The sequence below is a fragment of the Drosophila tropicalis genome, unplaced genomic scaffold (genome assembly GCF_018151085.1).
Source record: "Drosophila tropicalis isolate 14030-0801.00 unplaced genomic scaffold, ASM1815108v1 contig_1009, whole genome shotgun sequence".
In the NCBI taxonomy this organism is placed as follows: Eukaryota; Metazoa; Arthropoda; class Insecta; order Diptera; family Drosophilidae; genus Drosophila; species Drosophila tropicalis.
The window spans coordinates 546,509-567,542 of NW_027172367.1; the positions used below are offsets into that span (position 1 = coordinate 546,509).

General features: G+C 40.9%; 2 protein-coding genes across 2 annotated transcripts in view; one reads left to right on the forward strand and one right to left on the reverse strand.

The window, feature by feature from the left end:
- Nucleotides 1–21,034, reverse strand: part of Sema1a (semaphorin 1a) — a 149,366-nt gene that overhangs the window by 60,602 nt on the left and 67,730 nt on the right.
- Lsp1gamma (Larval serum protein 1 gamma) lies at nucleotides 3,282–5,763 on the forward strand. The gene is made up of 2 exons (XM_068295418.1): nucleotides 3,282–3,488; nucleotides 3,562–5,763. Exons 1-2 carry the CDS (start codon nucleotides 3,282–3,284, stop codon nucleotides 5,671–5,673), a joined length of 2,319 nt encoding a protein of 772 aa, XP_068151519.1. The 3' UTR covers nucleotides 5,674–5,763.

A 21,034-nucleotide genomic window follows, 5' to 3' on the forward strand; every position in this document is an offset into this window, starting at 1 on the left:
CCCTAACACACAGCTCCGCCCATGCGCTGTTACTATTATTTTTTCCCCAGCTAGTGCTTGTACTTTCCCTAGACTTTTTGTGTTTCGAGCTCAGTGAATCTTGGACCAGCTATGTTCTGCCACAGCTCTTAAAACGCAAAAAAAAAAAAAAAAAAACACACACACACACATTCGTACTTTCATACCTATACACAGTTATGATGTACATATGTACATAACTATTGAAATCCAAAGGGCTGTAAAAAGTTTTAAAATATAATTGCCGCTCCTTTTGTTAACTCCATTAAATTTATCAAATGGGCAAAACTTTTTCATATTTCCCTTACACTTTCAACATTTTTTTTTTGTTGGGCCTTTTTTGCTGCATATGAGCTCTTATTGATTAATAGTTTTATTGTATTTATATTGAGCACGACCATTAATTTTACATGTTAAATAAAAGAGCACTCAATTATGTGGGTCGAGCTGCGACCCGCCCATCTGGGGGAATCGAAGTGTATGCAATATTCATGAATTCCCTGCGTTTAACAATGAAAGCTTTTTGGTCAGTTGACAAATGTTGGCCATCGCATGGGCGTAGGTTTCAACCTTTCGAGAGCTGTTCCATAGAAGAGTATCGTTATCAGTCAGTTAGTTCTATCTCTGTTTCTAGCTCCCTCTGAAACACATGGAGGTAATAAGATGAAGACCAAACGCTTGGCCCTTCCGTAAAGACCTTTCTTTCTCCATGTAACAACGTCGTTACAATCCTATAACTAATCATTTAAAACAATGGATTATCATGATAAATAAAAGATCTCTGGTGCAGTGGCACGGGATTCCATTAATTGACTTTCAGTTTCTTCCAATGATTATGGGTTTGTCATCGAAAGACGAAAACAAAATTCTTATCAGTAAGGCAAGCCGGGCACTAGATTAGTCGAAGGTCAGTTAAGATGATTAGAAATTATATTTATGTTTTCAGTTTCGTTTCTTTCGTTTGTTTTCCTTTTCTTTTTTTAGCTTAAACCCCCAGCTAAACCTTCCAAAAATGTCCCAAAGCTGTTAACAAAAAGTTTCGCCATCATCGGGCCTCATCATCATCATGGTCGTCGTCGTCAACCTCACTGTAGCCCAATGATGAGGCGTCAAAATGCCTTCAAGGCCCAAACCTGGATGGAATATTAAAAAAGCAACAAACAGGAATTGAAAAGAGAATCAACGGAAGGCAAACCAAGGCAAAAAATAAAACTGGATGCTGATGACTGGGATGCTGGGTCAGAATGATGATAGCATTCTGCGATGCTGCCGGTGGTGGCAAACATTTTCATTTCATTTTCATAATTTTGCCATTTGGCAAATATCTCACGCATTTGCAATTATGTGCGGATTTCTCATTTCATTTACGTTTGGGAGGTCGGCCCCCGACGCCGAATCGTAGTTTGTTACATCTTAACTTTTCGTTTGTTGCACATTTACGCGCAACCGCATTTCAAAAGTAATAAATTCTGCAGCATTTGCCAAAGTTGCACAAAGCACGGAAAGCGAAACAAAATATAATGCGAAGCAAACTTTGCTCATTTGCGGCCGTTGCATATTTTGATTTCGCTTCTTTTTTTTTTCCTTGCCATGTCGAAAATAAATTAAGAATTGTGCGCAAACACACACACACACACACACAGACACACAAAGTGAGGGAAGGGAACAACAAATTAAAAGTATTTTGTAAAACTTTCAATTCCAAGCCCCAAGCAAAAACCCAAACCAAACAACCAATATTTTAATAAGAAAAAGTTTCATCAAAATATAAGTAACAGAGAAGTTGGATGGCACGAGGGGGGGCCGGGAGTGAGGACAATGTTTGTTTAGAAAAAATACCCTAACAAGGATCCACTAGGTTATCCCATTCATTTGTTCGGATTCGACCGATAAGATTTCGAGGTAGAGGAATCGATTAAGACTTGTCGAATTTTGAGCTTAAACAAAATATTCTGAAAATTTTAGATTTACTCTTAAGTTTATTGTGTTTTCCGCCGTGCGAATGACTTAAGCACCCGTCCAGGAAAAGTGTATGAATGGGAATACGTATACAAACAATTTTTTATTGGGGTAAGGAAAAAATGTATAAATATTTCACACGCTTGTTTTTATTGAAAAGAATATATTTTTTCCGTTTATTTTTGTTGCTTTCATTTCGTCCTTTTTTCTCTTTCCTGCGTCTAAACACACTTTCTGTGGACTTTTCGCTACTCCTTTGCCCATCGAAAGAAAAGTGGAAGAAAATAAGAGGAAGCAGCTTGTTATTATTATTTTTCCCATTGAAAGGTAAAAGTTGTAGTTGCAAACAATCTCTTCTTACCCCCAAGAAAGGTAGAGAGTAACAGAGAGCGTGTGTGAGAGAGAGAGAGAGAGTGAGCGAATAAGTAAAGGCAAAAAGGAAAAATCAAAAACCAAAGCCGAAGTTCCTGTTGAGTTTTGCCATGAAAATTAATTGCGCATTTATTTGAGTGAGTTTTCACCCCAACTAACTGGCTGCATTTGTTGTTATTTGCCGCTGGCTTTTCTTTTGAGCGAGTAGAAGTTAACTAAGCATAGATGAGTGGATAACTCACACATACACACACACAGAGAGAGAAAGAGAGAAAGGTTTTATGCATAAGTGGAAATCATGGAAATGTACTGCCAATTAATGTGGCATGGAAAAGTTTTGAGTCGACAAAGAAGCATTTCAATGAAGCATAGAAAAATAACTATGTGCAGCGACCTTATCGCCACCTCAGAACAGCATTGAATTGACGACGCACTGGAAAGATCAGATCAAAGTGGATCGAAAGAACAGTGCAGTCTGAAAGTCCAGTGTCATTTGCAGTTCAAGAACATAAACAATTATCACATAAGCACAAATGCCAAAGTCATTGTCGTCTTCATAATTACACAATAGCATCGCTAAATATGCGCGGTCTATGCACTAGGAATGGAGGCGCCGGTGGTGCTGGCTTATCGCACCTGAGAGCCCAGTCAACGATAAGGCGGCAGTGACCATTGCATTGCTATTTTTGGGAGGCTATGTTGGTGCCATTGTCCGTGCCTGTGTCTGTGGCTGATATGATATGATGCGAGAGAGGTGGGCCAGAGATCAGGGCCAGGGGTAGGGATAGTAGCAGCGGCATTCAATGGGTATAAAAGGCCAACGAATGCATTGGCAGAGGCAACAGTCTTTAGGTCTTGGTGCTTAGAGTGTGAGCAAATCAAAACCGGAGCAGTAACAGGAACAGGATCTGTAGAAGGAACACCAGAACAGGATGAAACTCACTATTGTGCTGTTGGCCCTAGTGGGCTGTGTGGCCGCCTTTAGTGTGCCCACACAGAAGGTTAAGATTGCGGACAAGGAGTTTTTGATGAAACAAAAGTTTCTTTTCGAAATTGTCAACCGCATTACTGAGCCTCTCATGTTCGAGGAATGGATTAAGACTGGCCAAAAGTTGGTAACCGAGAAGGCGCAATATAAGGTAAGAATAATAAAGGGAGACGGAGAGAGAGAGGAAGAGACAGAAAGACCTAATGCTTTTACTGCCTTTGCAGACATTTGACTTTTATATGGAAAAATTCTGGGAGTCCTACAAGTTGGGCGCATTGTTGCCCAAAGGTGAATTCTTCGGTTCCCTGGTGAAGACCCACCACAAGCAGGCCTATGGTCTGTTCAACTTCTTCTACTATGCCAACGACTGGGAGACTTTCGTAAGCAACGTGGCCTGGGCCCGTATGCATGTGAACGAGGGCATGTTCATCTATGCCTTGACTCTGGCTGTCATTCACAAACCCCAATTCGAAGGCTTGATCCTTCCTCAGATCTATGAGATTTTCCCACAATACTTCTTCAACAGCAAATTCGTGTACGAAGCCGAGAAGTTTGACTACGAAGTGTTCAGCAAGCTTATCATGTACGAGAAGGAGTACAAGGATATTCTGTACAAGGATGTCAGTGAGTTCAGCGACAATTCCTACTTCTATACTAAGGACTGGAAGACCTGGCAGTGGTGGAAGATGATGGGTCTGGGCGAACACTGGTATGTTGAGGACAAATTCTTCCTGCGCGAAAACTTTGGCGAGTTCTACAACGATCCCAAGTACGTGAATGTGATGCAGGGCTTGAAGAAGTTCTACATGCCAGTCGACTACACCCGGGACATTGCCTTCTTCAATGCCGATAGCAAACTGACTTACTTCACCGAAGATTTGGGCTGGAATGCGTACTGGTACTACCTGAACATGGACTACGCCTTCTTCTTGAACGGCAAGGAGTTCGGTTTGGAAAAGGATCGTCGCGGTGAATGGTGGATCTACAATGTCCAACAGATCCTGGCTCGCTACTACCAAGAGCGTTTGGCCAATGGCTATGGCGAAATCCCCGACTTCTTCTGGTACAAGCAAGTGGAGCAGGGCTATGATCCTCAACTGATCTACTACAACGGTGTGGGCTACAGTTACCGCAAGAACTACTATGAATTTGCCACCTATGGCAACTTCGACATGCTCTACCAGGTGCAGAACTTCTTCGGCCGCGTCAACAAGGTCTTGGAGAATGGTTACTTCAAAACGGCTGATGGCGTTGTCATCGACCTGCACAAGCCCGAGTCGCTGCAGTACATTGCCAACTACCTGCAGGGTAATGCCGACACCGAAGACAAATACTTCCTTAACTACTGGTACTTGCTCGCTCACATGTACTTCGCCGATGTTGATTACAATGACTTCGAGGTGTTCCCCAACATCTTCCTCAACTTTGAGACCATGATGCGCGATCCCTTCTTCTACACCTTCTATCAGAAGTTCACCGATGTGTTCTACAAGTTCGCATATTACCTGAAGCCATACACTCAGAAGGATCTCTACTATGAGGGAATTACCATCAAGGACGTGAGCGTGAGCAAGCTGGTCACCTATTTCGACATTGTTGACTTTGATGTCACCACCCTGCTGAATGATAAGATGACCTTCGTCGATGGAGAGTTCGTATGGGACAAGGCTCTGTTAGCCCGTCAGGCTCGCCTTAACCACAAGCCTTTCAACTTTGAGTTCACCATTGAGTCCGACAAGGTGCAGAAGGGTGTGGTCCGCGTTTTCCTCGGACCTAAGTTCGACGAATATGGTCGCGTTATTCCCCTGGAATACAACAATCAGAACTTTGTCCAAATCGACAGCTTCGTCTATCCATTCATTTCCGGTGTGAACACCATCAAACGCAGCTCAAAGGACTTCGCATGGACCTCCGAGGATCGCATCACCTACACCGAACTCTACAAATACGTTATGTTGGCAAGCGAAGGCAAGTACGAATTCCCATTGGACATCAGTGAGCCCCACAATGCCTTCCCCGATCGCCTGGTCCTACCCAAGGGCTGGGAACAGGGCATGCCCATGCAATTCTACTTCTTCGTCTCACCATACACCGAGGAGTATGAGCAGTTCTCCAACTTCGACTACACCTACTCGTCGGGCGTTGGCTCCGGCACTCGATTTGTGGACACCAAGCCCTTCGGCTATCCTTTCGACCGTCCCATCGATGAGTACACGTTCTTCGTGCCCAACGGATACTTTAAGGATGTCAAGATCTACTACGTCGACACCTTTGCCAAGTACTTTGAAAAGAAGTATCCCAACTTTGGCACGTTTGACTACTCCATCGAGTACTAGAAGGTGGATTTAGCTGTAATTAACTTTAATACTACTTCTGCAATGCTCAACGAAAAATAAAACAAAAAAAATTTATATGTAAAAAAAAATACCAGCAACTATCACAAAGAAATAAAGACTCGAAAAAATATAATTAAACTTGGCTTTTCCACTACTTGAAACCGCTACAAATACAATGTCACCGACAAGTGACAGCCCTTCGACAAATTAATGGGCCATACACACCGCAATCTGCGGCTCTGATTATACTCGAATCGAATTTAACCGCAAAAACTAATAATAAAGTTGAAAATGTTAAGTGCTTGGAGGCATTCGAAGGGAGAGATGACAATCAACCAACCCCCTCAAAGGGAGTGACCATGTGGGCTGGTTACTCGATACACATTCATCCGAAAAACCACTACGATTGCGATAGTCATGCAAACGATATGGTCCCTGCCGCTTATCGTTCCTTCCGTCCCGCAAAGACCACTTATATGTAACGCAATTCAATTGCAAGACAAGCGGCATTCACTTTGCCACGTTCATCAGTATCGACGAGGCAAACTGATTTGGCAACCGATAATTTACAATGCTATTATATCTGTATGCAATAGGGTGAATGCAAAATAGATTGACTGCCGAAACGAGCTCAGTTAATGTCATTTAGCCAATCCCTTTGAAGCTACTTACAATTAGAGATATGCATTGCAAGAAACATCCTTTCCAAATTGAAGAGCTTTAATCAAAGTGGCTGGAAACTAAGTTTTTGACTTTACTTTAACAAGTATGTATCTTTGTTACGTTCCTTTCTAATGAACAATGGTTCGACGCCACGGGGAAAGACGCATCTGACAGCGATGACGCTAATCAAAAATATGTAGTGACTAGTCTGATACAAAGCTTACATTTTCTTTTTGTGCTGCAGTGCTTTGTCTCTACAATTTATTTCAGTCATTTTAATTGATTTTGGCGTAGACGCACGGACGACGGGAGAATACGTTGGCCAAGCTGGACTTCCTAGTGCAACGACTTGGTATTTGTAACAATTAATATCCGATATCTTGGAGGCAGCCATCATTAGTTTCTGTTCCAGCGACCATCTCTGACGTAGATATTTTACTTGAACTGCAGAACTGAAGATATCAATAGCCTGCCTCTGATGGCTAAGTAGGAAGGAGTCAAACTACAACAAAAAACACAAAAAAAGTGGACAGAAGACTGGGTGCTCCCTGTTGCTGCCGCTACTGATGCTGCATTTGACAGACCATTTATCATCGCACTAATTGTGTATCATTAAAAAAAAGCGGCCCGGCTGGAGGATGCGCTGATGCTGAAGCTGATGTTAATCCAAAGAAAAAACAGCCACAGCCACCATCGCGACGGGCAAACCTCAATACCCGTTGCTGGAAGGCTTCCTACTTCTGTATCGATGAGCCTCCCTCTCAACCTGACAATGGCATCGCCAGCCGCCAGCCGCGACGGCGCCAACGTTAACGAGGACGACAGCGGCATTGGCCGTGGCAGCGTCAGCGACAGCAACATCGACAGCATCCAACAGCCATGACAGTGATAGAAATCTGTGGCAAGGAGATTAAAACGTGTACCCAGCCAGGGGGGTTGCAAGCATTAAGGACGAGAGAGAAAGTTGTTTTTGCAAAAGTCAGTCATGATTATCGCCACTTTGCCACCATGTCGAGGGAAAGACATGGCATAACAATGGGATGTACAAGACCTTTGTGACGAGAGGCAACAATCTTCTTCGTTTTCTAATTAGGCTGAAAACTTAAGTCAGAGAAGAGGCTAAACGCTTGAGGATCATTTTACATTTTGTACACAAGTTCATCAGTTCTGGAAACATTCTTATGGAATATTGACAAACAAATGTTTCCTTTCAACGGTTTTTTCCATTTGCTCGGTAATCCCACTGTCCAGCTATAGAAACGGATGAACAACTCCATTCAATCTAATGAGAAACGTGCGCCATGAGTTGCGATAAATGGTTAACATGGCGGAATCGTTGATAGTGAGTCCCCATGCCCAAGCAACTCCCAGCTCTAGTTTCAGTTATACCCGCCCATTGTTGCCGGCCGCCCTTCAAACGCACAAATACATAATAATCATAAAAATTCAAAGCCCTCTCCCCCAACTCGAAATGATGATGGATTACAACGTCAACTCTGGCATATCCCATTCCCTACCCTTGACTAACCCTCCCACACGGAATGTGTGACTCAGCCAGAGGCTGATGAAAATGTTAATGTCGTTGCCAATCACTTTGTTAATCTGGCCTGAGCGGGTTAGTTGATTTAGGCCATCGTCCTAGCACCCAGCGCCAAGCAAATTCAGAAAATCGAAAACAATTATGAGCCTCATTCCGCAGAAGGCTTCGTGCTGACGAGTCGCGCTAAATTACAGTAGGGAAATGCCCGCCCAGTGGAGGGAGGTGTTGTAGGTGGAACAGAACCAGGACACTGACCAATGTTGTCACGTAATACACACTAATTAATATTGATATTATGGGGCGTGGCAGTACTGAAGTTGTCTGCTTGGCTTCTATTTGGCTCATTAGATTGCAGTTTCTGCTTAGCCATTGGCTTTTTCCCTACAAATCAACATGCCAAAAATGAATTTTGTTCTTCCTGGAAACCAATTACTTCAACAGGGAACAAACAGAAATGAGTTGAGGATTTGAGATTATCTATATCTATACATCAAGTATATGGTAGATTTTAATTACATCCGAAATGGATTTTATCCTATTTCTTCGAGTTGGTTTTCATTTAGTTCTAATACTCTATGAACTTCTATCTTGGTGTTGTAAGGTTCATATCGTTTAAATTTTCAATTACATTTCAATTTTCATAAATGCATTTACCATTTTTCTTAATCTATCAATATTCCTAGGTTTGTTAAGTGAAAGTCCAAAGGATTTGACAATCTATATAGAAAACTATACCTTCGGTGACTTAAAGAGCTCCTGCTTGAATTTGGTAAGCTCTTATTTTCTAGTAAATTTATTTTAATTGATTCTCCTTCTTTAATTAGCCGGGAACCCTGCTTCGTTTTATCTCCCCAAATCAGTTTATCCTTTCCAAGAACTATAATCCCCTCATCCCTGAAAACAACAGTAAATTTCATTAATCGAGGTTTAATCTATATCGGGTACAACTAGTACGAGTAATCTATTAAAAGAGGTTCAAAACGAATAATCAAGGGGCATGTTCTAATGATTATAACGACAACTCCGACTACCAATAAAATAGTTATTGCAATTAACATCCCAATTAATTGTGGCAAATGAAGAAAGGACAGTAAAAATTCAGCCTTAACAAGTTTCTCCAGCTCGGAACAGGCTTGTAAAAATGAAAGAGGCATGCTTGTTTGGTATGCCAAATGCATTTAATGGGGGGCCACACACACACACTCACATACACAGATCACATTTAATGGTTATGGGGACATAATTTTCATGTCCACATGTCTATGGCTTCTGGTGTAAGCCCCACAAAAGGTGAAAGGGATGGGTCGTCATAAAAGCCGGAGAAAAAGAAAAGCTGATAACAGTGAGCGGGGCAACAAAAATATTTAATGAAATCAGGCAAGACCAGATAGAGAGAGAGAGAGAGAGAGAGAGAGAGAGAAAGGGAGATGGGGTAGCAGCGAGGGAAAAAGGGCATAACAAAATGCAATTGTTGCATTATTAATTTATATTATGCGCAATTGTTGAAGGAGTTCTTCACCTCACCCCTATCCCTCTCACACACACACACACACAGATTGCTGTTCATGCGGAAAATCGTGAAAGAAAGGCAGAGAAAGGAAGGCCACAAGATAAGCACATGCAACGGTTGTCGGGGTGAAGCCATCAAAACCGAAAAAGAAGAAAAAACTGAGGGAAATAAAACCAAAAAACAACAAAGAGAAAATTTGCTCGCTCTTCCTGCCTTCCTCTTTCTTCCTTCTCACTCGGACTCATATCCTTCATCTCACTGTCTCTCCCCATAACTGTTGTTGTCTCTGTTTTGCTTTCACTGTGGCCAAGGTGAAAGAAATGCGTTAATAAAAACAACAATTGAACACAGTTATGATTGAAGTGGAACTGAGGAAACAGAGACAGCAAAGGAAAGTAGAGAATCAACGTCATCAATGCGGAACTATGCACCAGGGGGTTGACCTGGTCCATGGATGAGTTGGCTCTAGCTATGGCTATGGCTTTGGGTTGGAAATTGGAATTGGAAGAGGATGTGAAAGTGGAGTTACAATCCGGGATAGGGATAAACCAACCCCCATCGACCACTCTACATACATATACACGAACGTATGTGTGTGTGCGTGTGTGAGTGTGTATGCATGATATGTGTGTGAGCATCCACCCCATCCCAACCAAAAGAGGGAGCGGAGTGTTATTGCGGCTCCCATTGCCAAAGTTGGTTTTGTAATTTGTATCGATCGATTTGATGTTTTGTAAACGGGCAATGGGAGCACATACTGTAGTACCCACCCAAAGAATGGAATTCGGGATACATACATAGAAGATGCAAAAGTTTCAAAACTTTTATTCAGCACCATTCTCGTTCTATTTAAATCCCAATAATATCAACAGTTATTCTAATAGTTTTATCTTTTTATTGATAATCCACACTATTTGCGGCTCGTTGTTCCGCAAAAACTTTTGCAAATTTGTTCAAGGCAAATAGAAAAGAAGCAACCACAAATAGTTTTTGGGAATATCATAATCTTTTAATATATAAGACCTATCTAATCAAATCGGTAAGAGAAGAAAAACTGTGATGGGAAATAATTCAAATTTTGGCCAATTGCAATCCTTTTTAAACCAAAACTTCAACCGCCAGACATTGGAATACTTTTAAAGCTACTGAGATTATGAAAGAAACATTTCATATCTTTTATTTAAGGCATTTCTTCGGTTGCGTTTTCTTGTTTAGATTAGAATGTAATGTGAAAAAGATCAATAATTATGGTATGCTGGTTTTATGTCTGCATGTGTGTGTGTGTGTGTGTGTGTGTGTGTGTCTGTGGTTGTGTGCGAGCCACTTGCCCTCTATCAAACTCTCCATGGCCTTTGAGGGGTGGGATTTTGGGTTCTTGGTTAGTTGAGACTTTGATTATGTTGTTGCCGTTGTTGTTGTTGTTGTTGTTATTGCTATTTAATAGTGAGCACCAAAATTGTGCGTACACTTGCCACGAAGCCTTTGGCGTTGTGATGGGTCTGGTTAGTGTGTTTGCATTTGCAACTAGTTAGCAGCTCCCGATGCAGGCGAAGAGGCAAATTGCGGTTTACTGTTTCAATGGGCTCCCGTCTACATACATTTGTGTTAGAATGTGTGTGTGTGGGTGTGTGTTGGTGAAAATAATTGTTATTGTTACTTGAGAGAGAGAAAATAGAGGGAGGACCAAAACCGATCCGAACCCAAGCGAACCGCACTGCATCCTCCAAACATTATAACGTTTTGCGGTAATGTGATTAACATTTCGCTTCAAAACTCCCTAATGACCCCACCAGCCTTAGAGGTCTAGCTTGATGGGGATGAAAGAGGGTAGAGAGAGGGGGACACAGCCAGAGAGTGGCGTTTCGGTGAGCGAGGACTAAAGTTATTAAACTTACATATTGAGCATTGATTGGTGTTTTGCGGGCTCTAGGAAATCAATGCGGATGCTGAGCTGATTTTGATGCTGATGTTAAGGAGATTGTTTGTATAACGGCTCGTATGCATTTCCATTAAAAATCATTCAGACAAGTCTGCACAAGCAATAGTCGAGTAATTGCAAATTAAAAATTGCTTATTACGGCAGAATACACACACAAACACACACACACACATACATTTCCCTTAATTTAAGCCATACATGCATAAATCGTTTCCATGTGTGTGTGTGTGTGTGTGTGTGTGTGGGCAAAGGACTCGTCGCCATTCCGACTACGCACACATAAAATGGCATCGCATTTTCTGCTTAATGGCCATTAATTAAAGTAGTAACAATGCCATTTCATATTAGCCCAAAAGGAAATTGAAGACCTACCATCGGTCCGGTCTTTGGCTTTTATAAATACATACATATGTGTATGTATGTATGTATGTGTGTATACTCAGTTTACTGAGTAATTTAATTTCTTACTCGATTTAATCGCTTCAATTGGTTTTGTGCAGATTAATGTAACAGGACGTGCCCTCGTCCACGTCCTCTACCAAGTCCTACCGCAATTTACCATACACACATACATATGTATCTACATACCTGTAATGAGAAGAGAGGGGAGAAATTTTGATTAGAATTCAATTGTTTATAAATTGACGAGCAATGTTCCATCAGATGGTTATTAAATTTCACAATGCATATGTAAATTGCTATCGTTTTGCAAATTGTTATAGCAAACCGATACAAATAATTTAGCCAATGAAAAAATGAAATTCCTGTAAATCTATAACTCGTACAGGTTTCAGCGACACATTTGAGATGACTCAAATTACTTTGGTGACAATTTTGAGAGCTTTCGAAAATTATGCTCAGAAGATAAGTGGAAATGAATTTGATTCGACCATTTCTAGTTTTTAATAGTATTAAACTAAGGTTTTGCATTCACAATCAGTCAAAACTGGGGCTTAGCCGTCTAATTCATAAGATTTTTAGTCATGGGAAGGAGTTAGTGCAAAAATGTGTGCTCTGGGGTTATGCTTTGATGGAATCGAACTAGGCATGACATTCATTTTGAACAATAATCACGATTGTTTCTTGTTTGTCAAGCAAAATTACTCGTGTTGTTTCTTAAAAATCTAAGGACATTTCCAGTTGTGGGTCACAACTACATTACCTGTAATGTAGGTGCCAACAACGGAATTAACATTTTCTTTTGCCAGGTAACCATGATAATCTTCATGAATACTGAGTGTAATACCCAAAATAGCCTGCACAATGTATGCTCAATGTCCAGAAAGGATGACACTAATGGTCCACGCTAATGCTACAAAATGTGGAAATGCTGTTTTGTTCGGTTTTGCTCCTTTTTCTGGGGCAGACCAGGGTGTGGTCCATCTGATTACGATGCTGATGTTGATGCGGCTGCTGTTGGGCTGGCGAGGCCGATGATCCTGGTGATGGGAAAGCCATACCCCAAGGAGAACATGAACATCTCAGCCAGGCCACTCACTCAGCCAGCTAACGAGCAGTCCAGGGTCAACATTAATATTTGAGCAACGTACGTTGGCTGCGCCCCGACTCATTTTTTCACTCTGTTTGTATGTGTGCCTTGCTTATTCGTCCTGTTGTTGATTATTCAAGGATCAGAGAGCCAAACAAAGCACATGGCAGCAGCTTTGCTCTCTCTTTCTCTACCTCTCTCTCTCTCTCACTCTCTCTTTGTGTGTGTATATGGAGTATAAATTTCGTTGTGCGGAGTCTGCCAAATCAGCAAAAATTTTCTACTGTAAAAGCAAAACAAAACAAAAAAGGAGAAGCATTCTCTGGCCTTAGTCATGCAGCATCTCAAGGGGAACAGGCGCTGGATGAGGTAGAGGGGGGCTTGGCAAAATATGCGGCGTACGTGTTAAGTGGCAAACGTTTTTCAGCTAGAACCCGTACAAAAAGCGAACGGAAAAAAAAGTAGAACTGAAGCCAAGTCCGTCAGTCAAGTCAAGTCACGAGCTTTTTGCCACGCATTTGTAAACTTTATAAATCAGTTCGTGTCGAAGCTAAAGTTGGCCAACCATCTGTGTGGGTGTGAGAGTGTATAGTGTGTGTGTGTGTGTGTGGAGTAGAGAGCAACGATGCGTTACGAAAATATTTCACGTTATTTTTTAAATTGCATACTTTGCGGCGCAGCATGTACGCTGATTTGACAGTCGTGGCCATGGCATAGTCGTGGCTTGGATGAGTCACAGCAGACATTGTATTAAATTCCTTTAATAATTGCAATGCAGATGCAACTATTTGACTGTCGACTTGACTTTGAACAATCTTTCTACTTATCCAACTGACTCAGCTCAAATCTCCAAATTGAAGTATAGACAAACCCAAAAAGGCTACAGGACAAAATTTTTAAAAACAGACCCAACATTTTAGCTCAACTTTCAAATCCAACTCAAATGAACTTCTTTTGCTCGGATTTCATTACTAAAATTTAAAATATTAAATCACAGACTTAAGAAATTTGCCTTCAAATCTAACAATAAGTAATGACAAATAACTAACCAGATACTACAGCTTGAGTTTATATTGATCAAAATATCATTGTTTGAATGGAGATAGTGGATATTTGAATCATGCGACATATATACATGTATAGCCTATAAAAACCAATATTGAATTTAATTTTTCAGGTAAATATTTGTGAAAACAAAGGCAATTTCTGTCTCTCTTGCTGAATTTTCGAAATGTTTATCTTTTGATATTTCCTACAACTTGTCAATCAAAAAAGTAAATTGATTGTTTTTCCAGGAAACCAAAATTCAAGTAAAATGTAATTCAAATCAATTCGTTTTTTTACTTTCACCACAAAAAAAAAAAAAACATTTTTCCATGAATTCAACCTAAACTGAATTATTTTATTTGGCAATGTATCTATCTACCTCTAGCGGTCAAAACCTTATGTAGGTTTGTTTTATTCCTCGGAAAAAGAAGTTGTGATTTGTATTACCTTCCTAATAAACCAAGCAATGGAAAAATAAGACCAATTAACAAAATAAATTGTTTATTTTTCGTATACTAAAAGTGCAAAGAGTGAAAAGTTTCATTTAGAATGGACATCTCCAGATACCTTTCTGTCAGATATGTATGTATATATATTTCTGGTTAATTTTTCTTCTCTTTTTCTGTTGTTTATTCAACGTTCTGAATTTTCTGTTTTTGCCCTTGCCTCATAAACATTTGCTTTTTGAGTGTGTGTGTGTGTACTTCGCCATTAGATGGTTCTTTTTCATAAGCTCTTTTTATGCCATCTCTGGTTGATGTTTGCTTCTTTTCGTGATTCTTCTTCTACTGATTTCTTGTGTTTTGTGCCATTGCAGCAGAAGCAAGAAGAAGCTGAAATATATTTGATGTATTTTTCCAACTTATTGTGTTCATGTTTACATATTTATGTGTCCCTTTTTCGCCCTCTGTGAATGCTCGTTTAATATTTATTTCATGTTTTAATATTTGACACGATTGCAGAACAGTTGCGATGACCAGAGAAAGGGGAAGGAACTCGGAGCTGCCCAGTTGGTGTCCATTGAATCGTTGGCATTTTCAACGTGCAGCGGCTGGCAAAGTTTTTCCTGTTGCCTTTTTGCTTGACTGGCCATTCTCCCCTCCGATCCTTCCGCTTGTGTTTCTTCTTTTGCTGCTTTCTATCGTTTTTATTTCTAGAGTTTTGCAAACATTTGCGATTGAATAAAGTTGCCTGCAGGATGGTTGCCAAGATTTGCTAAACAATTCGATTCCAGAAAGTTTATGACACTTATTGGTTTTCTGGGAGGGGTTTGAAGGGCCTTACGGGGGGGCCAGTGTGATTGAGACGATTGGAAAATTGGTTACTTTAGTGGAGTGAAAATGTAACATCAAAATTTTACAACAATTAGCTCTGACAAATAGGAAAAAACAATAAAAAAATAGGCCTTTTCAATAAAGTCCAATGATAACTGGCAATGTTTTTGTTCGGTTGTTTTTTGAAGCATTTGGACTTTGGTATTGAATAATATTTGATCTCCAATAGCCTTGACAAGGCCAAACAAGAGACTTGTTGTGAGCTCAACATTTTTATTATGTTTGCTCATTTCTGCAACTACTTCTTTATCCTTCCATTCTGTTGCCCCTTCCCGTTACCCATTGCTCTCCATCAAGCTCTCACTTAGTTGACTTCCACTTTAGACGTTGGATTTAAGTGTTATTGTGGGCAATTTGATACTTTCGATTGAGCAACAACATTTGCTTGTGCGTTCAACTGGAGCGTGCAACTCTTCAGACTGCCAGCTCAGGCCCACAACATCCCAACAGTTCCACAGTTCGAATGGCCCCCATATTCCTGCTATGCCACAATGCTGTAAAAACAGGAAAATGGCTGCCATACAAATACATAAATTCACAACTCTCGCTCTCCTTCTCTGCCTCTGTCTCTGTCGCTTTCTCTGTCTCGTTCTAAATCTTTCCCTTCTTCGCAAGTTTTGCTCAATGCGTGGAATAGTCGTCTTCAAAGTTCTGCAGACGCTTCGAAAACAAGTTGAATATAAATGATGTTGTGTGAATTCAGCAACCGCCATCCAGCCATTTAAGGACTAGAGAGGAGAAGGAGCATATCCTTGGCCGGACTAAAAGAGATGTCTGCTGTGTGCGTGTCTATGTGGGTTTGGTTATTTATTTGTATGCGTGCCAGTTAAGCTGCAGCATATAAATATACCATATAAATCGTTAGCCAACTTTAACCAATAAAAAATAATGTCTGCAATCACATTGCCATTTGTTAAAAATAAAGAATGATTCGACTCAAAATATTGAAATCGTGCCCCAAAAAGTAGGCACTCATTATTGGTAATCGAAAAACAGCCTTTCATTCGTTTTGAGAGTCTATTTAAATGGAAACCTTCTATATACTTTCCTTTATCTTCATTATACAACTTCATCCAGATTTAGCATTGCCGTTTTCATTTTATTTGCATCCAAAACAACAAAAAAGACAACTTTTTGCCAAAGATCTTAATTAACTCGCAGCAAAAACAAAATTTGTTCAGCAATCTAAAATAGTTTGACAGGATAACCCACTTGCCAGAGTACGACAATGAGACGAGCAGAGAGAGAGAGAGAGACAGAAAAGGCCAGAGAACGAATAAATTTTTGAAAAATTGCAAAACTTGATTAGCGATTTGCGAGCATTTCCTGGCCCCGCCGTTGCCCTCCACCTCTAATTTCACTCAACTTTTCTATGACGATGCTGCACAAATTTGCACAGCTGAAACAAAAATGAGAAAAAAAGGAAAGTTTTTCTTCATTCTGCGAGTGCTATCAGTGGCAAATTAATCTGACTCCAATGCCATTCGGAAACTGGGGAACAGGGAAGTCTGCTCAGGTGGTGGTCAGGAAACTCGCTGGCGCGCATACATCACGAAATGCAACAGCGAGAGGTCTCCTTTTGCCCATTGCCTATGCTCCCTTTTGGTCCCAGTTCACTTATCCATTTTGCTTGGCTGCTGTTGCTCCCGAATAATTTTTGCACTTTCCCCCAAACGATTCTCTCTCGCTCTCTTGATGTCTCCGCCCACTACCTCCTCGCTCCCAGACACACAATCCAATTCCCAGCGTGCACTGATATGAACTAGAAATGCAAAAAGTTGAGGTTGCTTTTTGGTTTTCAACTCTTAGTTGCCGATAGTTTCATAGATGGCACGGTGACACGAGGTTTTAATAAGGACTAATTCCATTTTCCATTATAATCAAACACGAATCCAATAATAATTGAGCGATAGTTTAAAAAAGGCTAATGCTTAGCTTCAGGTTACCAAGTATTACACAATATTCGTTGTCAGACGAACAACATTCTTCGCTCTTCGATCATCATCTTCCGATTGGGAATATTCGTGAGTCCTTCGCACGTGAGTCACTTGAAGCTTCGTGCTGTCTCTAATTTTGCGGAATTCTCGCATCGAAAATCCTTGTACGTATTTGCAATTTGTCGGTTTGCCGGGGGGTCGAGGCAAAAGCTGAAGGAAAAAACCAAATGTTGGGGCGCGATAGCGTGATTGAATGGGTCGCCAGACTCTGCGGCATAATGAGAGTTATTGCTAATGCATTCAGAGGGGGTTTGGGGGCAACTAGCCAGCTTCCCCCAAACCAGGTTAGTTGTGCGCTCACTTTTGGTCCAGCTCGGCCCTCAGCTTGATAAATGGCCCAGGCCACAACCCGGACCGAAGGTCTGCAGACCCCCGTCATCTCTGCCCCCTTGCCTCCGACGCTGTGGCTTGAAGTAGAAAAGTCTAATGAAATTCTAAAATGAAACATAAAACTTCCAACTGGACACTGCAGGTGTGCAGTCAGATTTGCATGCAAGGAGAGTGCCGACGATCTACTCAGTGTCTGTGTGTGTTTTCCATTTGAAAATTTACCTTTTGTGGCTACTTTGTGTCCTTGGCTTGGATTGTCGATGAACAAGGTGAAAGTCACCTCAAACCAATATCTTCAATCCCCAACCATTTGGGGCTATTCAATTTATTTTTTCCCCCATTTTTTCAATTTATTTAATGGTTTGCCCACAGGCATCAGCTCTTTAAAGGAGAACAAAGGTTGGGCCATATATCATGTTGAAGGGGTGAAATGAGCATAGACAGATGTTGGGCTTTAAGCCGGATATTAAACTCTGGGAGAACTTTAAAGTCGAATTCAAATCAATCGCATTGGCATATGGAAAACAGTTTTAACCGAAAGGAACATACGACAGTAAATATCCGAAAACGTCTTTGAGATATGCTCATCGCATAAGTCTTAATAAATCGAGTAAGACAAAAATGTTTGTCGATTGGCCACACCCTTTATATTGCATTCAACAGATTGTGGGATAGTGGCTTGACCGGCCATTTGCCAATCACATGTCCATCTGCATGCAGTAGCAAATATTCCACATTGTCTGTACTTTTGTGTTCAATCTAGCAAAGTGAACTGGACAAGGTATATAAGTACCGCAAAACTGAATATGTACCAGGATATGTCCCAGGACAAAGCATATGGACGGACGAAGGATGGAGGACGGAGGACGGACAAATGCTCAGACGGACGGGAAAGAGCAAAGAGCAATAGAGTAAGCGAAAGAAGAATGTTGCTGAACAAGCACAAATTTTATGACATTGCCCAACAAGTAAGAGGAGGAGCACAAAGAACTGAGAACGAGGGGGAGCGACAGAGGATACATACGTACATACATACATATACATATGTAAAGGCACAAAGAGAGGCAGAGGGTAAAACTGAAAAACGCAAACACAATTATAACAAGTGCGGGAAAAAGGCAAAAGCGCAAAAAAGAATGGAAAGAAAACAAGGGAAAAGAGAAACCTACAGCACAGCACAGTTTGGGGAGAGAGGAAGGCTGCATGAGGCTGCTGGAGTGTGTTGACCAACAATGTTGGTCACAACATGTACACACACCCAGGACCCACACTCATACACACACACAGAGCCACTAACAAGAACTAATATTTGACAGCTGCCTCTGATGCTTACCATCCCGCTTTGCGTTCGGGTTTTCTTCTTTCTTTTTCCGTTGTTTTTCTTTCCCTTTTTTTCTGTGTTTCTTTCCCGGCGTTCTTCGTCCTGCGTCCGGTCGTCGGACGCATAAATGTCGACGAGCCTGCGCCATTTTGGTCTAACGTTCAACGACTTTTGGCTGATTTCGTAAAGGGCCAGCAGAGCGAAAGACCCAAAACAGCAACAAAAGCAACAACAACAGAAAATGCGAACAATTTTTCCCAACTTTGCCAACATCGAAACTCAAGTAGCCACAGTAAAAAAAACCCCCAAAGAAAAACATTTGTTGTAAAATAAAATTAAAGCGCAGCCACAACACATGCCTCCCATTTCGATGGAACAAACACAAACGTCGCGACTCCAGCGCGATGGAGCCACACACCTCTTCAGCGGGAGGCGATGCAAATGAAGCACTCGAATCAAAGGCAAAAAAATATATGTTTTATATTGCAAGTTTCATATGCCGCAGAAATGTTGCAGCAACTTTTAGAGTGCCGCAGTCAGGTGTGATGCGGTTGCAATAAAAAAGTGCCGGCAACGAGAAGCCAAAATTACGTACAAGTGGCCAAGTACTTCTTCAATGGAGAACTGAAACTGCACATAGAATTCGACTAGGAAATAGGCTAGGCTATACTCTACAACCCAAAAAAACATATTTTTTCTTTTGGAATGGCTCATTTAACGAGCCTTTCCACTGATAATCATAACGGTGAATGGTTCATCCCCAAGACTATGAGGTTTGGTCTACTTTTGTTAAGGACACGCCTCCACATATGGGTGCACACACGCTCGAGTCTCCCTCCGTATACAAAATAGCTTAATGAACCATTGAAGAACGCATAGAAAACGAAAAAGAACAAGGGTAAAAAGCAAAACACATCAAACAATTTCAAAATTTAAGCGCACTTTCACATATTTTAACCCTTTTTTCGAGTGGGGAGTGCAAAAACTACCAGGGAATCACCCTTGTCATAGTCCTTGTTTTAATCAGCAAATGGAAAAATGAAATTTAAATGCTGCACATAATTTGAAAAATATATGCAAAGCCCAAATGAGCACTAGTCATCAGCTCAGAAAAAAGCAACAAATATTATAAAATCGTCCTTCTTATCAGCAACATGAACGGGTCTCCACTCCTAGCTGGTTGTCCTTGTGTCGTTTAAAAATCTAATTTGAAATAAATGAACTAAATATGCTTAACACGCGCGAGCATTCCAGACGCGAAGGACCAACCCACTGGCAATTGTTGTCCTTGTGCTGAAAAGTCCTTCTTACTTGTCTAACAACTTCCCCGCCACCCTCGACTATGCCTCAACTGTCTCTACATATGAAATGGTCGCTTTTTATTTTTTATTCATTTTTCCCTCTGCTAGAATTTCCCTTTTTGTAGCGATACAATTGTTGCCGCAAAACTCAACCCCGAAAATAACCACATGATGAGGAATTCGGCGATGAGCATGAGGGGCATAAGCGCATTTGCATGGAATTTTAATAAGGCAAAAATATTTTGTATATTCGCACAACCCATGACTACACACACGCACACACCCAGACATAAATACATACATATGTATATATTTTTATTTATATGTATATGTACATATATGTGTGGAAATACATAAAGATACTTTTTTTGATGCTTTTGACGCCATATTTATTTATCTTTCATACGCAACGCGTTGTCAGCCTCGACTGATGCGAAAATGTGATAGAAAATACTAAGAGGAAAACCAGACAACCCAGGACTGTGTATCCTTTAAAGCTATAATGGCAAAACTTTGTTAACACGTCTGCATTATTCGACAAGAAACTAAAATTTGCAAGCGTCGGGGTCACCATTAATCGATATATGATATATATGGAAGCTGTAACAAAATGTGCCATAAAAAGTCAACATTGTCAACTCAATCAGATTTGAAGGCAGGCTTATTCTGTAATGGCACTTTGTAGTAATTTAGAGCAGCACCCAAAAGTAGGCCACGATTCAAGGATGATTCTCTCTTACAGAGAGTACCCCCAAATGATTAGCAAATGAAAGCAATAGCAAATATTTTCCATTGTGTTTACTGTGCGTGTTCGCCGTGTAAAGAGTCGTTTGCCCATGGCAAATGTGTTTTGGACAAAAACTTGCACAGGATAAAAAAAAAGACAACTT

What these genes read in the sequence shown, in the direction of transcription:
- Lsp1gamma (XM_068295418.1), top strand. Translation starts at nt 3,282, where the DNA reads ATGAAACTCACTATTGTGCTGTTGGCCCTAGTGGGCTGTGTGGCCGCC. An exon ending in CCGAGAAGGCGCAATATAAG is followed by an intron (nt 3,489 to 3,561) that starts GTAAGAATAATA and finishes CTGCCTTTGCAG; the next exon opens with ACATTTGACTTTTATATGGA.